The 17,756-nt window shown below is 36.7% G+C and overlaps 1 protein-coding gene across 2 annotated transcripts in view; it reads left to right on the forward strand.

Annotated features, from left to right (window-relative positions):
• Nucleotides 1-17,756, forward strand: part of THBS2 (thrombospondin 2) — a 534,332-nt gene that overhangs the window by 56,624 nt on the left and 459,952 nt on the right. For both annotated transcript variants that reach the window (XM_044067817.1, XM_044067825.1), the window contains exon 4: nt 16,923-17,007. In XM_044067817.1, coding sequence (XP_043923752.1) covers nt 16,923-17,007 — 85 coding nt within the window. The remainder of the gene's footprint in view (nt 1-16,922; nt 17,008-17,756) is intronic.

A 17,756-nucleotide genomic window follows, 5' to 3' on the forward strand; every position in this document is an offset into this window, starting at 1 on the left:
CTGAAGGATATGAAATCTGAGTCAAATGAATGACATTGTTTACTGACTTAAATCCTTAGATCTTCCCAGTTATTTTATAGAAAATCACAGATTTTATGAGAAACAGACAAAAATTATGAGGCAAAACTCTGGACTTTCTGTGAAAATCTGGACAGTTGAAAGGTATGATACTGGAATATATTTTAATAAAGTAATTATATAAAATAAACAGGCAACATTCTTCAGTGTTTACAGATCTTGGTTATTTCATCTGTATGCCACAAAGTAGGCACATTATAGCTGAATCACCTGGTGAGTTATAAAAAATCTAGCATTGCATTCTTTAGTCATCAGCTAGAAGTTACAGGAAATATAGTAAGTCCTGCTCTAGGTAAAGGTGTGCATATGTACTTGAAGTTAACTACAGTGCTCTAATTCTACTGTTTTTATAATTCATGATTTAAATTCAGATTGTGCTTAAGACCACATGCCATTGTGGCATGGAAATAACTTATACAGTCAGAATTGCACTCTGTATAAAAGTGATTTTTTTTCTGTGAAAATGCCAAGAAACTTTGCTAACTTCTAGAATTAAAGAGCTAACGTCATAGGTTAGAGCACAGCACTGTTAAAAATTCCCAGTTTTGGATATCTACTTTACTGCTGGTAATAACACATCAATTCAAAAGAAAAAAATAATTTTAAAATAACATTTATTGAAAGTAGGTAAAGTGAATGAAATTTAGAGATGGGTCTATACCCAGAATGGCTAATGCATAGGAGTAAGCCAGTTAAACACTAACCTGTGATTAGAAAGATCGGTGGACTTCATACCACATGTTATGTTGCAGACTGCCACGTGCAGTGATGTGTGGACTTCATACCAGATGTTATGTTGCAGACTGCCATGTGCAGTGATGTTGCTCAGTGAGCATGCAAATAGTTGATAAACATGAACTGAGGTGCCTGATTCAGATAGGCTGACCCGGTGTGCCAAAAGCAGAATAATGTAGGATCCTCTGCCATAGTGGTGACTTTAAATGGCTTCATAAGTGATATTTCGGTCTGCTGCTGCTGCCCATATGGTATCCTCAGATCTAGGCATTATAAAAGAGGTACACATTTTATTTATTTTATTTGAATTTATTAACCGGGTAAGTGAGCTAGCCCCGGGACAATTTTCAACACTTAAAAGTGTAAGCTAAAGAGGTAAGGAAAATACAGTGCAAACATTAAGTAGAGAGTAGTAATACAAATATATGACCTAAATGAATACAAAAGACAAAGTAACACAAATAAAATCAAACTGAAAATAAACAGATTAATTGAAGTATAAAATCAAGATGCACACCAGTAATGCAGCACATAACACATGTAATGCAGCACATAACACATGCACACATACCGTATAAGGTATGTTTTAGAATGTATAACATCATAACATATAACAATGTAAAATATACTGACAACATAAATCAATGGCAGAAAAAAAAGGAACAGAAATCGAATGGAATTTGAAAATGAACAGATGTCACATTAGCAAAGTACAACATTGCAAGGAGCCATTGGTGCTACAGAATGTCTCTTTAACCCATCAACTTGGCACAACACAGGGAGAGCATGACAATATCTAAAGTCCTGTGTACCTAAGCACCGTGCACTTAACAATGCAACAGATGAAAAAGATCAACACATATAGCATTATATATTACATGTATACCTGAGCACCATGCACTTAACAATGCAACAGATGAAAAAGATCAACACATATAGCATAATATATTACATGTGTACCTGAGCACCATGCACTTAACAGTGCAACAGATGAAAAAGATCAGCACATATAGCATAGTATATTACATGTGTACCTGAGCACCATGCACTTAACAATGCAACAGACGAAAAAGATCAACACATATAGCATAATATATGTGTACCTGAGCACCATGCACTTAACAATGCAACAGATGAAAAAGATCAACACATATAGCATAGTATATTACATGTGTACCTGAGCACCGTGCACTTAAGAATGCAACAGATGAAAAAGATCAACACATATAGCATAGTATATTACATGTGTACCTGTGCACCATGCACTTAACAGTGCAACAGATGAAAAAGATCAACACATATAGCATAGTATATTACATGTGTACCTGAGCACCATGCACTTAACAATGCAACAGATGAAAAAGATCAACACATATAGCATAATATATTACATGTGTACCTGAGCACCATGCACTTAACAATGCAACAGATGAAAAAGATCAACACATATAGCATAATATATGTGTACCTGAGCACCATGCACTTAACAATGCAACAGATGAAAAAGATCAACACATATAGCATAGTATATTACATGTGTACCTGAGCACCGTGCACTTAAGAATGCAACAGATGAAAAAGATCAACACATATAGCATAGTATATTACATGTGTACCTGTGCACCATGCACTTAGTGCAACAGATGAAAAAGATCAACACATATAGCATAGTATATTACATGTGTACCTGAGCACCATGCACTTAACAATGCAACAGATGAAAAAGATCAACACATATAGCATAATATATTACATGTGTACCTGAGCACCATGCACTTAAAAATGAACCAGATGAAAAAGATCAACACATATAGCATAGTATATTACATGTGTACCTGAGCACCGTGCACTTAACAATGCAACAGATAAAAAAGATCCACACATATAGCATAATATATTACATGTGTACCTGAGCACCATGCACTTAACAATGCAACAGATGGAAAAGTTCAACACATATAGCATAGTATATTACATGTGTACCTGAGCACCATGCACTTAACAATGCAACAGATGAAAAAGATCAACACATATAGCATAGTATATTACATATGTACCTGAGCACCGTGCACTTAACAATGCAACAGATGAAAAAGATCAACACATATAGCATAGTATATTACGTGTACCTGAGCACCGTGCACTTAACAGGGCAACATATGAAAAATATCAACACATATAGCATAGTATATTACATGTGTACCTGAGCACAGTGCACTTAACAATGCAACAGATGAAAAAGATCAACACATATAGCATAATATATTACATGTGTACCTGAGCACCGTGCACTTAACAATGCAACAGATGAAAAAGATCAACACATATAGCCTAGTATATTACGTGTACCTGAGCACCGTGCACTTAACAGTGCAACAGATGAAAAAGATCAACACATATAGCATAGTACATTACATGTCTACCTGAGCACTGTGCACTTAAGAATGCAACAGATGAAAAAGATCAACACATATAGCATAGTATATTACATGTGTACCTGAGCACCATGCACTTAAGAATGCAACAGATGAAAAAGATCAACACATATAGCATAATATATTATATGTGTACCTGAGCACCATGCACTTAAGAATGCAACAGATGAAAAAGATCAACACATATAGCATAGTATATTACATGTGTACATGATCACTGTGCACTTAAGAATGCAACAGATGAAAAAGATCAACACATATAGCATAATATATTACATGTGTACCTGAGCACCATGCACTTAACAATGCAACAGATGAAAAAGATCAACACATATAGCATAATATATTACATGTGTACCTGAGCACCATGCACTTAAGAATGCAACAGATGAAAAAGATCAACACATATAGCATAGTATATTACATGTGTACCTGAGCACCATGCACTTAACAATGCAACAGATGAAAAAGATCAACACATATAGCATAATATATTATATGTGTACCTGAGCACCATGCACTTAAGAATGCAACAGATGAAAAAGATCAACACATATAGCATAGTATATTACATGTGTACCTGAGCACCATGCACTTAAAAATGCAACAGATGAAAAAGATCCACACATATAGCATAATATATTACATGTGTACCTGAGCACCATGCACTTAACAATGCAACAGATGAAAAAGATCAACACATATAGCATAGTATATTACATGTGTACCTGAGCACCGTGCACTTAAGAATGCATCAGATGAAAAAGAGCAACACATATAGCATAGTATATTACATATGTACCTGAGCACCGTGCACTTAACAATGCAACAGATGAAAAAGATCAACACATATAGCATAGTATATTACATGTGTACCTGAGCACCGTGCACTTAAGAATGCAACAAATGAAAAAGATCAGCACATATAGCATAATATATTACATGTGTTGGAGTATGCATGGTGAAATGTAAAAAACGTTGCATTTTTGCAAGATCATATTATGCTGAAGCCAACAGCGTATCAGATGCCCATCTGCTTCCACACCTTACAATCCTACTGGCTGCAGCATGCAATAACCAGTTGCACACCCAGTTATGTAGCTGAACACGGACATCATTCACAATGTACAAGCAAATTAGTGAGATAATAATATGGTTTTACAGCTGTATAAAGTGGCCTCTTTTTTTGAATGATATACATAACAATGGAGTAGTATGTGTTGTCCTGGCAGGACATGAAATAAGGACAGTTAGTACTTAGTAGCTGGGTAGAATATTGGTGCAGCAGTTAGTCTTGCTGCCTCATACTAGTTTAGCTCTTGGCTGGAACACCTTCTTTGCAGAGTCTGCTTGTCATTTGTGTGGGGTTTTACTAGTTGCTTTGGTTTATCCCACATTCCAAAAATTAGCAGTATGTGGACTGCTACTCTTTCAAACTGCAAATAAGTATGCTTGACGTTCTTAAGGGAGTATGGGTCTGCATCCTTTGATGGACTGGCACCACAACCAGGATAGGTTTTCTTGCTTTGTACCCATTATCAGGTGAGATAAGCTTCAGCTCTCAAGTCACCCTGAAATGGATTAAGCTGGCAATCAGAGAATGAATGAAAGATTATTACTTCATAATCTCCTTTAGCAGCAACAACCATTCCCACAAATCATAGAAATAGTATCCTATTCCAGCTGTCAGGGTACAAAACTAGGAGTCCTACAATTACTTTCATGCTGGCTTCTTGCTGACAGGGCGATTTCCTGTCAATGATATTAGCAGGCAAATAGGATGACAGCCAGGTACATCAGATTATTGACATGCTTACATTGAACATACATCACATCCCACAGTCCTGGCCATACTAAACACTCTCCGTAACCACATGAGAAATGCGGTCAGTGGCTCACTGGGTAGTCAACACCTCTGTTTGTTATCCAGCAACTCGACAATTCATAAGCAGGCAGCATTTGACTGCACATAAATTTTGAAAGGAAAAGCAATACAATGCTGAGCGTATAAAAAAAGAACTGTTTGCCAACACTCCTTACAAGTCCACATCCTGTGCCAAGTACAATTGATAGCCTGGGTAGTTAAAATGATACTCAGCCTTCTTCCTCTAGTACTGACTTTGATTCTGTCAGTCTTCATTTAACTACGAGGTAACTCTGACAAGTCACTTAACAGGACAATGTTTCTTGGTCACCAAATGAAAGAGGCATTTGTCTAATATGCTTAACTGGTTAACAAAAAAATATGGCTGCTTAAAATTTCTACTTTTTTCTAGAGGGCAAGCAGAACATATGGACTAAGCACACAAGTGGATATGGTACATCTAGGCTATTTCTGTCTTCCGTCAGATAGTAACTGTAGACAAACTTGTAAAACTTAGACACATGCACACACACACACACACACACACACACACACACACACACACACACACACACACACAAAGAAGTGAAAGGGGATGGCCAACTCACCTCTCCCAGGGAAGTGTGGTGGTTTTGCATGCACTCAGGGCACACTGGCAGTGCAAACTCCCGTGTAGAGATGGGGCAACTCAGTGCTCATGTCTTGGGGGGTGGGGCAGGTCTGCTTGAAGGGAACAGCCCTTAAAAAAGTGAGGGATGTTCTCTGCCATCAGCCTACTGCACTCCCTCCCCTGTACCATTCTGTGTACATGTGCAAGGGCCAGGGAAACTAACAGAAAACCTCACAGCACCCCGATAGTCATCTGAATGATGTCTCCCTTCCACAGACCCACATGGTGGGGAATGATAAGGACAATTGGCTATGGAAGGGGCTGATGACTGGAGTGAGGCCAACACAAAAGGAGAAGAGTAATTATGAAATACTCTCAAATGCACACAGATAAAAACCCACACCTGAAATAAAGTAAATACAAACATACAGCAGCAGGGTTTCATAAAGTAGGCCATACCAACAATAGTATAGTACTTGAGTGCTGAATTATGTTTTCTTAATTATGAATTTAATATCTTGTCTCAAGAAAACAATATTTGGAGGCCTCCATTTCAATGCAGGTTTTCTTGTTTGGAGAATCTTTCAGCCGTATTGTGATTGAAACATGAATCTGGGGCATTCTAACAATATTTGTTGCTTAGCTACACTCCTTATTCATCTATACTCTTGCTGCATTTTCAAAAATCATCTGCATCCCAGGCGCATCTCCAGTTCTACTAAAGTCCTTTAACTGTACCATGTTTACTTACAAAAAAAAAACAAAATTTGCATGCTGCATACACAGAAACATACACACAACCAGAGTCATACCTCTCTCAACTAGTACCTGGTTCTTGTCCACATTATAGCACACCACGCTCTCAGTGCTAAAACCTTTGGCTGTCACTGTAGAAAACTGATTGGCTCTTTTGTACCAATCAGCTTTCCACATCAATGAACCCTTCAGTTCTTCAATTGAAGAAGAAAAATAAAGGATATTGCACTGAAGTGCCTTTCTATACCAGCATTTTGGTACAGAAAAAAAATGCAGGAACTCTCAATCATGCCCTCTACCTGGGGCAGCTGCCCCCTTAACTCTACTTTTGCTACTCTACTGTATACAACACTCATATACCCTAGCTCACAAAACAAGACCTCTAAACTCAAACGTACTTGCTTTTAAAAGAAAAGGCAACATTGTAAGGAAAAACATGGAGAACATGTCCCACTCCCTTCAGTTTAAAAAAAGAAAAGACAGAGAGAGAAGGGAAGAAGAACAACTTCACTTTCTGTAAACACAACCTTTTCATAACTAGCTCACAAATAAACTATTCCGTCTACATAAAACAGCTGGCTAGAAATGATAATAATTCATATTAGAATGGAAATCCTAAAATAAAAGAATAACAACTAATATGAAACACTCACCCCCAACTATCTAATTTGAAAAAGGCAGAACAGGAAAACCGATCTGATTCTGTCTAATCTAAATTAAACTAAACTGATTAAAATAATTGATCTAAGGAACTAATAAATCCCAGCATAATCTTAACCACACTACCAAAAAGCATTAAATAAATTAAATGATACTTCAAAAGAAAAAAGTTAAAAAGTATATCAGAATTAAGATAGAAAATCACCCATGAAGCATTCCATTTAAAAAGCCTGCACAACTTACTTATAATCCCATTGAGCAAAAACTTAGACAATTAACATAGCCCATGGAAATTATTTGAGGACACTACTGTAACTTAAAGAAACATAGAAAAATGGATGCAGGAATTTATTGAGGTCTGTTTTTTTGTGAGACATGAAACACCTTGCATTGTGGGATTAAGGAACTCCATTCTTGCGTAATGAGTGGCTTTAACTACTGTATTCATTCCTTAAGCATTAAGTATGATATAGTCTGTGTTTTACACACCAGAATTTCATGAATTCTATGTATACATATTAATGTGTGGACCATAACCGTGGTTATTTGGAAGAAAAAGACTCTATTTTGGAATAGTTTCCTCACACCGAGGTACATCAGTATCACGTTAGTATGTATAAAGGGTAAGAGGGGTGGGATTTGGAGGGGTCCGTATAAAGTAACACCTCAAACCTTTTATGATGTGCTCTGGCATTATTTAAATGAAATCAAATTTGATTTTATGGCATTGCAGGACTCACATTTATGGGTGCTATACTTGAAGTAGGGACATATGTGGCAACAGGACTGCAATACTTTTTTGGAGAGGAGTAGTGGTATACGTGTGCATTTAGTAACACACTGCTACAGAACTAAGTTAATTTACTTAACACATTGGAAGTAGCTTAATAAACTATTAAGGTTATACAAGTAAACAGTCAGACATTTGCTACTAGGAGACATTCAGTTCCATTTAACTTTTGCATGGGTACAATTTCATATTTAGCAATCGTTCACTTTCTATCATCCAGACATCTGACACCAGTCCCCTTTGTGTAATAATAATAATAATCTAATTATCCATCTGCTTGCTGTTTTACACCTAATTTGGTTCATGTACTTGTTTCTGTATTTTATAATTCCTATTCTTTACATAATGAATCACTTCTATTAGTGTATTAGCAACAGCATACTGCAGAAATTACAGGTAACTTTCAGGTTAATTTATCAAATAATCAACTAGCAGACAATTATAGTCCATTCCTATATTTTATACACAATGCCAGTTCCAGCTGTACCCTACACTTACCTGTCTGCATACTAGATACAGATTTCAGACACTGTACTTTTGATATAGTGTCTTCTATTTGTAAAATTTCCGGAACCATGTCGTATTTCAGGTCACGTATTCAGGTTCTTTCTTAAATTAAATTTTTGAATACAACAGAACTGGATAAGAATGTTTGATTCTGCTAACAAATGCTGTAATTTGCATGGTAATTGAATGCCTTTATGTGTGACTTTGTTTCTTGTATCATCTCTGAACCAGCCTGATTATCTAGAAATATTGCAGTAATTTTTTTTAGAAAGTAAACAGATAAGAAGGTACCGTAATGTTCATACACTGGAACTCAGTGCTTTCTACTTACAAGACGCAGTTACAAATGAAAAGAAAATTATTTGATCAGAGCTGAAGTACATATGCAGTCTGCAGAAGCCTTACATTAGCATTTATATATATATATATATATATATATATATATATATATATAGACATGTATGTGTATGTGTGTGTATATATCTATATATATATATATATATATATATATATATATATATATATATAGGTCTACCTGAAAACACCAACAGTGTACAACGCCGACGATGAGAACACCGACACCAGAAGATCGACAATGGAGAAGACCAGCAGTTGAGAATCCCAACGCTGAGAACACCGAAATGTTAAGGTAAGTGTGCAATAGGGACAGATGTTAGGGTCAGGGTGTGGGTAAGGTAAGTGTGTGACAGTGACGAACTTTAGGGTAGGGTGCGGGTCAGGTAAGTGTGTGATATTGACGGACTTTAGGTTTAGGGGCAGGTTAAGTGAGTTAGGGTTAGGATGCGGGTAAAGTAAGTGTGCAATAGTGACAGACCTTAGGGTTAGGGTTTGGTTTAAGGTTAGTTAACAGATAGTTGTGTTTGTAAGGTTTAGTGTAGGTTTGTAAGGTTTTTGTTGTGCTTGTGTTGTGTGTATGTTTTTCGGGAAAGGTATTTGTTTTCTTGATTGTCAGGATTTTGGTTTGACGGGCATGTGAAGTTTTGTGTTTTTAAACTTTCTTTTTTTGTTGTTTTTTTGTGTCGGTTATTTCGTTGTTGGTGTTTTAGAGTGTCGGTGTTATCAGGTAGACCCATATATAAATATATATATATATATATATATATACATATATATATATATATATATATATATATATACATATATATATATATATATATATATATATATATATACTGTATGTATGTATTTATATATATATATATATATATATACATATATGTTCATAGGTTCATAGGTAGGTACTAGGCTATTGGCCCTAGGGCCTATATAAGCCTAGCCAAATGGTACCCTGGCTTTTGCCACCCAAGAAAATTATTTTCCTGTGCCCCTGTCAAGCAGAGCCACAGAAGTGATCCCCAGGGTTACTTGGTATCATGTGTTTGTACCACTGCATTGCACATTTTGGCTGGTTATTCATTTAATTTAAAAACAATTGCACCAACATTGTTTTCACGAGCTTCAAATATCATTCACAAACTGTAGGTTGCAGAATGTTTTAGAAAGTATTTACAGCCAGCTGCACAATTAAGCAGGTATAGACATGGCAGTTGGGATTTTCCTCTTATCCTGATGCCTGCAGAGAAGCTCCCACTGCGTGGATTGTATGTATAAAATGGGAATTATGCAGTATATTTCCCCAGATTAAATTGTCACACAATGTGAGGTAGTGCATTGATTTTATTAATAGTAATTATGGTTCTGAAATTGATCAAGTGTTCCTTTGAACAGCAGGTCATGATTTACATATGGTGAGTTCTTAACATTTCAACTAACTCTACACTTAAATCTGCAGAGTAACTATTTCATTACGGATCATTAGATATAATATTCATCCACTACTATCATCCCCTTTTTCCCCATTTTTCTATATTGAGACAGTGTGTGTCAGCTGATACCACCTCCCTTCATTGGCAGCCATGCCTGAGTGTATTGGACGTTTTCTCACACACGGTACCCATCTCTTGGCTGGATATCCCCGTTTTCCTTGGACCTTCTTTCTGTTTCTCCAAAATTTTCTTCACAAAAATCATCTTCTGTGACAGAACCACCAAAATTAGTTCTCCCTGACTTTCTCTGCAATAGGGGTTATTTTTGTTTGCTACCATGATGAATTAATTTCTTCATCTGTCCTACAGTGTACATCATAGCACCCGTGCCAGGCACATCATTTCCAAAGTGTCAACTTACTCAACTGCTCTCCCTTCACTGCCCAGGTTTTTGTGTCATACAGAAGCATTGATTGCACCACTGTTTTTGAGTACCTTACTTTTCTGCTCATTTGGAATTCTTCTGTCATATATTACCACAAAACTTTCTGCCAGATGGCTGCAGTAAAACTGATTCAGGTTTTGACAGCTTCATTCAGACTTCCCTTTTCCTCAAGCAGCCCTCCCAGATAATTGAAGCTGTTAACCTGTTCCACTTCTTTGACTTCTGGCTCAGTTTTTAGTTTCTACTGATTTTCACCTTTGTTGTCATGAGAACGGTAATGTCTACGTCCATTTTCATCCCATGTGCCTTCAGGTTTGTACTCTAGTCCTCCATTGTTTGGTGAAGTTCCTGTTCAGAGTTGCAATGCCATATTACCTGTATATAGCAGCTTTCTTGATCTGATCACTCCAATCTGTTTGCCAAGGTTTTCCATCATCAATATGAACAACAGTGAACTCAGAGCTGAATCCTGAGGCACACCCACCCCCACTTTGTACCCCTCTGTGAGTTCAAGCACTGTTCATGCTTGTGTCATTGGGTGCTTGTACACAGCCTGTATTAATTCTAGCAATGTTTCTTGAACTTACAGTACTGCCCAAATTTGCTTTCATTGAACCTTGTCATATCCTTTCTCCAAGTACAGGAATGCTCAGTTGGACTTGTTCTTCATCTACAGCTTTGTCTTTATCACTGCAAACATCTGTCCAGTTGTGCTGCATCCCTATCTGAGTGCGCACTGCTTATTTCCCATCTTACTTTTTAATTATCACAGGAGAATTTAATGCAGAATCGTTACCATGGTTAAGAGCTGGCATCTGCAGCATCATTGTCAGTAAATGGAAGATTATCAGGGGTTAATCACAGATTTCAAGTATGCCCTGATAAACTTCTATGCTAGCTACCTGAAAGCAATACATCAGTGCAAGATTTAACTAGTGCAAATTAAGTTCTAGAGAAATGGAAAAGCCACAGAGATTGCCATCCCAAAAATGACTGATCAGAAGTTATACTTTCTTTGCAACAGGAAATAGTAGTTCAGCTCTAGCCCATTTTAGATCAGGCAATAATACTGTCTGTATTTTTATTCTTATTTAATTAGTCAGTGACTATGGCAGCCATTTACACAGTCATGATGGTGTCTTTTTCAAATCATCATTGGTTTTCTCAAAAGCTAAAACATTATTTCCAGTCTATTTACAGTGGAACTACTTCAGATGATCACTTCATAATGTTTGCTTTCTTGCTTCTGAGCAGTACATAATTTAGATATTTCACATATTTTGCATAAAATGTCATCACCAAATAATATTTTGAGATATGAGATCTAATTTGCTTACCTTCATTCAGTATGGCTGCAAACTGGCCGAAATATGCAGCTGGACACATGCAGCTTGAAGGCTAGGCAAAGACCCCAACCACTGTGAAGAAAATATATTTGCACATCAGTAATACTTGCGGATTAGGATGCTTCAACATGCATAAGTAAACACAAACACACAATCATATAAAAGGACACTGCCTAAAAAGGCATGCTGAGGGACAAGCATTAAATTAAAATATGACATGTCACAAAAACTGGATATTGTCATGAAGAAGATCCCTTGCACAAAACCAGCATAAAGTCGTCCATGTCTATATTATAAGAACGAACACTTAAAATGTCGAACACTTCTTTGTCGACACGTTTTAAGCGAACGCTGTTATAAGCGAAAGCTGACAAAGTTGAAACCGACATACTCAAAATATTTTAGTTGTCCAACACCAAACCTCCACTGCTGCATTGAACATGAACTGTAAGCGCAGTAAATTTCACTTCTAACGAACATTCTAAATATATGCTACAATCCTTCCTGTTTGTAAAGTAAATTAAGTGACCATACCAATTGCTAACAGTAAATCTCCAAAATTACACTTGACCAAAATGGCACTTTCCTGAAATACAAACCAGTTAACACACATATACACTAATTTTTCTCTAGTTTTTGTAGGGGGGCTGTGCCCCCCTGCACCCCCCAAACCCTCTGCTAATTATATATACCAACTCCGGGATTGCACTAAAATTAAGGTAAACATGCATAATTCATAATGTACACATCTTTACATCACTGCTACATTTGCGTGTGTTGTCCAACTATGACATTTCAGACTTAATGTTTTAGATCTTTAGAGCTTTTGCTTATAAGACCATTCACTTAAAACATGTTGACAAACTGGTGCTTGACATTTTAAGCATTCATTCTTATAATATAGACAGTCTTCCTTGTTATTTGGAAACCAAAAATTATGCTAATTATCTTAATATGGAAGTTGCAAAACACTGCAGGAAAGATTTTCCCGTTATATATCTTTCATTTTTCATTATTTATTATTCTGATAAACTTTATGTATGCTTCTAAAAAAGAAAGATAAATACTCACAGCTACTAAACAAAAGTTTGATGATTGTGGTAGTGCTTTTTGTACTTATTGGTTTCTTTAGGACTGTTCCTCCAGCTGACCATCAAACATTACATTCCTGGCTACTTTACAGATTCATTTCATTCCCCAGGGTGAGATCCCTGTGGCCCATTCATTCCCCTCAGGTGACAGCTGAGCATGATGGGTGTGGAAACTACCATTATAGTGCTAGGGACCGATTTTCTTTTCTTTTCTTTTTTGTTTTTTGTGATTAAGCCCCTGCATACCCTGCACAATGTTGTGCGTCAGGGCTGGTAACTCGGCACGTAAAAATCAACTACCAATCATTAGCGGACCGGAGTTCCGCTGTGGCGACCCCTAACCGGGAAAAGCCGAAAGACACAACACAACATACCCTGCACAAGCAAAAAGCATTCAAGGGGTGGGCCTACAATGGGCTGCCTCCATGTATGTACAATTAAATGACCCTGCCCACCCCCTTGTAAACACCACCTACAGATAATCCCAGGTCTCCACCAGGGATTTTGTCATGGAGATTATACACAGGCACAACCGCCAATCCAGCTCCCTACTGAACAGATGAGCTGGCTTAGGTGCAGCACTCTTTTCCTGCTCTTTTCCCACTGCAAAATGTATTCAATCCACTTGTCAAAGTCAAATCATGTGGGTCATATTCAAAAAATTATTTTTACTCATTTCTCAATGTTTATTTTGACAATATTAGTCCCTGTTTTGAAAGCATTCACTTGTACATGCCACTAACTGTGGAGCAAACTTGTGACAACCCCCCCCCACCACCACCACCACACACACACACACACACACACACACACACACACACACACACACACAGAGGAAAAAAAAACAGAAACTGCAAATGGTATCACTCTCCTTATATATCAGGTCAAATCGGGAACAAAATGGCATCCTGATGTGAGACGTGTTGTAATACATTTTCAGATAGACAGTATCTAGTACATGATAGTTAATACACTTGACTATGTTCTTTGCTAACACATTTTTTTTTTTTCAAAAAAAGAAGACAGCAACATTTGTATCTGTCCCTGGTAAATAAGTGGAGTGTGTCAACAGCTATTCCTGAGATGGCATTTAACAATATGCACAAGTGTTCCATGCTCACTCTATGAATAAATAAAAAGCAGAAAACTAAAAATGACTAAGGCAACCCATAGATCAGTAACAGATGCTGAGTAAATATAAATTAATCATTTATGTAATTAACGCCTGTAAAAAAAACATTGGTATAAACTAGAATCTAAACTATTTCAACAGAGCTAAAATTCATCACAGCACTAGCTATATAAGCTCATAAATTCAACCAGTTCAAGTTCATGACCTGAAAGTCTTCAATAAAATTTATACATACACACACACACACACACACACACACACACACACACACACACACACACACACACTCAAAATCTAGCTATCTAGCTGCCTATCCCACGCAAAGACGCACACATATTGTATATCTACAAACTTTTTTTCTGATTATAAACAGATGCTTAAGTAAAAGCTTATTCCATAATTCTGGAAAGTGATTTATAATGTACTGGTTATGTTTTTTTCTATAAACGATATCATTTTTTTAATATTAGTTTCCAAAGATCTCCTACATGGATACTTTTCCAGGCAGACACTTATTTAAAACTGGCGTAGACATAGTATCATACATGAGGCAGAGATCATTTCCAAATGTTCTGTAAGAATAAATATATGAAGACATTTTATTTTGTACATTTATTTACTGTTAACTGCACTGGTCCTTGGATCCTTTTCAGGTATGACCTGCATCCACTTGGGAATAATATCAGACTGCAATAATATACGACAAGGATAAACAAAAAATGAAATATACACGCAACACTTATAGAAACAAAACAGCAGTGTACAATGAAAATGTGTTTTGAGATGTAGAAGGAAAGAGCACAGATAGGGAATGGAAGGCACAGTTCATAGGAAGGCATCAGTGTACTTTTTCAGGTGGCTTAAATGCTGCATAGTATTCAGTAATGGGATGGATAAATGGGTATATATGGATAACAATGGTCTTTCTAGCCATGCTTGTTTGAATTAGAAGGGTTACAGAATGCATTTTCTTGGATTTTTTTATATACACTTGCCAAAGTTGAAATTGCTGTCTCCAGTTGGTCTCAAATCTTTAAAGATTGTGTCATTTTTATGATTTGAATATTTATTTTGTAATTGGAATATACTGATCCTATTGGTGGGTCTCATGAAGTTACATTTTCTGCCATTAAAAGTGATGCACAATGTCTGTATTTTTACTGACCATTTTGGAGGAGTTTTGAATCTTTTAGTGAAGTAATTATGTCAACTAGTTTGCAACCATCAACATATCTAGTTATCCATAGCCCATTTCTTACTTTATACCTGAGAAAACAAGTCAAAAACAGAAATATGGTCCCAATACACCTGCAGGACACCAGCTGACAACCCCACTGGGAAAAACAAGTAAATCTTTACCATGTGTCCAATGCTTTATGCATATATGGCTTAACATCTAATATTTTTAAATTGCCAGTTATTCTTTTATGAGTAATAGTGCTAAAGATCATAGAAAGGGCAAGAAGTGCAGCATGTGGTGAGCTCCTCTGGTACACAGGGATGCAGCTGCTTGGGAGCCTGAAGGGCTGGAGTGGGTGAACACTGCCAGGTCACTCATCCTGGGGGTAGTGAAGCAGCTTTGGCTCACCACATCAGTAACACTTATGGGGCAGGACTGTATGGTGCACCTGTTCCGCATGGCTCTTTATAGCATGCACTACTATGGTGTACATGTATGTAGGTTAGGGCATTTGGAGTGTGGAAGTATACCCCCTGTGGCAGGCAGCATGAAGTGGAGTTCAAGGAGAAATTGAGAGGAATGGGAGTTTCCACTGGGGGATGGATAGGATTATCCTCTGGACCAACAAGTTGGCTCTCTCCCTACCACCTAATGATCAGTGTTGAAGAACAAACAGACCCAGGCTACCTGGATTGGGACAAATGGGTTGTAGGACACTTCTGTAGGTCCATTATGCCTGGCTTCAACCTACAGAACTAATGGGCCTACTGGGTGCAAATAAAAGAGTAATCGGATGAGGACCTGTGAAGGGAACAAAACATCAACAGCAGCATCTCTTTATTAAGTGCTCCTGTTAACTCTGTGAAGAATTTCATAAAATTTAAAAGGCAAGCTTCCCCTTAACAAAACCATATTATTCTATATCTAACTGAATAGCTTGCTTCTGTCATTATGGATAAACTACATTTATGACTCTCTCAATGATTTTGCACAGAATACTAGACAGCCTTGCAAATTTAAAGTTGTTTGTGTTAGATGAGAACTCCTGCCATTTGTGAATCAGTATATCAGGGCTGTGCACAAATGTGAACATTTGTTTAATATGACTGATTCATAGGTTCATAAGTAGTTACTAGGCTAGCTGTCCTTGTAGGCCATTTTAAGCCTAGCCAATTTTCTTTTCATCGGTGTGAATCAAACCCTCTACCTAATGTCTGTGAGGTAAACATTTTAGCCATTGTACTAAAGAGGTAACTAATATTTAGCCAATGCTGTACAGAAAACCACAAGGTATGCTCTTTGGTTCCATGGAACTTGAGTTTTTAATTTTACCTGCAACAGCAGTTACCATGTCTGTAGTTATATAAGGCATATGTCCCCTTGTCTCTTTAGCATTTTGACAGTTCTACAGTTCTGTTTATAATCTTCCTTGGTCAATTAAATGTTTCCATATGAACCAAAAACATTTCAAAAACTGAAATATAATTTGTGCTCTCTCAACTTCAGGGACTGCTGCAAAATGTGCGTTTAATTTTTGATGCTACAATTGAAGAAGTTCTCCAAAGCAATGGATGTAGTCTTGGTAATCAAGGTAAGTTAAGTTTTAGAGTTTGCTGCAGAGTATATTTATTATTATTATTTTTATTATTATTTATTTATATATTTTTAGAGAATGTTTAATTGCTTGAATTTATGCAGGAGTAATGTTTCTTGCAGCCTGCATGTATTTTCAGAAACTGAAGCTGACAGATATTTGAAGTTGTAAGCAAATATCCTTAGCTGGTTACAATTGCCTGCTGACAGTAATGACACTAGCATATAATTTCTAGGAAAATAATATAAACAAAATTACAAAACAATTAAATATTTGGCCAACACACTGCCTCAATTTTCCAATCATTTACCTAATGGTTCTAGCTCAATGCTATGTTTTGCCCTTTGGAACCCATTACACAGTCTGCAAGTGATATGTACAAGTTAGGCATGCATGCACAATTTAGCAATAACTTTGGCAGCTTACAGGTTGTCACTGAGAATAAAAATGTTAGGTTTTCATTTGTAATCAATTTTCATATGTATAGAAAAGTAAAAAATCTTTTGTGAAAAAACAATGATTATTGATCTTTTGTCACTTCACTAACTTTTTTGGAGAGTGGTATTTTACAAGTACAGTTACATTTAGACATTGACTAAGTTTTAACTTAGATTGCAGACTTCAGCTTTGGGCAAATGATAACCAACAATCACTCCCATAAAATGTGTTGTTTAATTTAGATAATTAAGTGGTTATGATTACTATATTGGAATTGCATACTTCCATCTGTTTCAGCCACTGTCAGA

Source organism: Protopterus annectens, chromosome 1.part0 (genome assembly GCF_019279795.1).
Source record: "Protopterus annectens isolate FY-2018-M chromosome 1.part0, PAN1.0, whole genome shotgun sequence".
NCBI classification, from domain to species: domain Eukaryota; kingdom Metazoa; phylum Chordata; order Ceratodontiformes; family Protopteridae; genus Protopterus; species Protopterus annectens.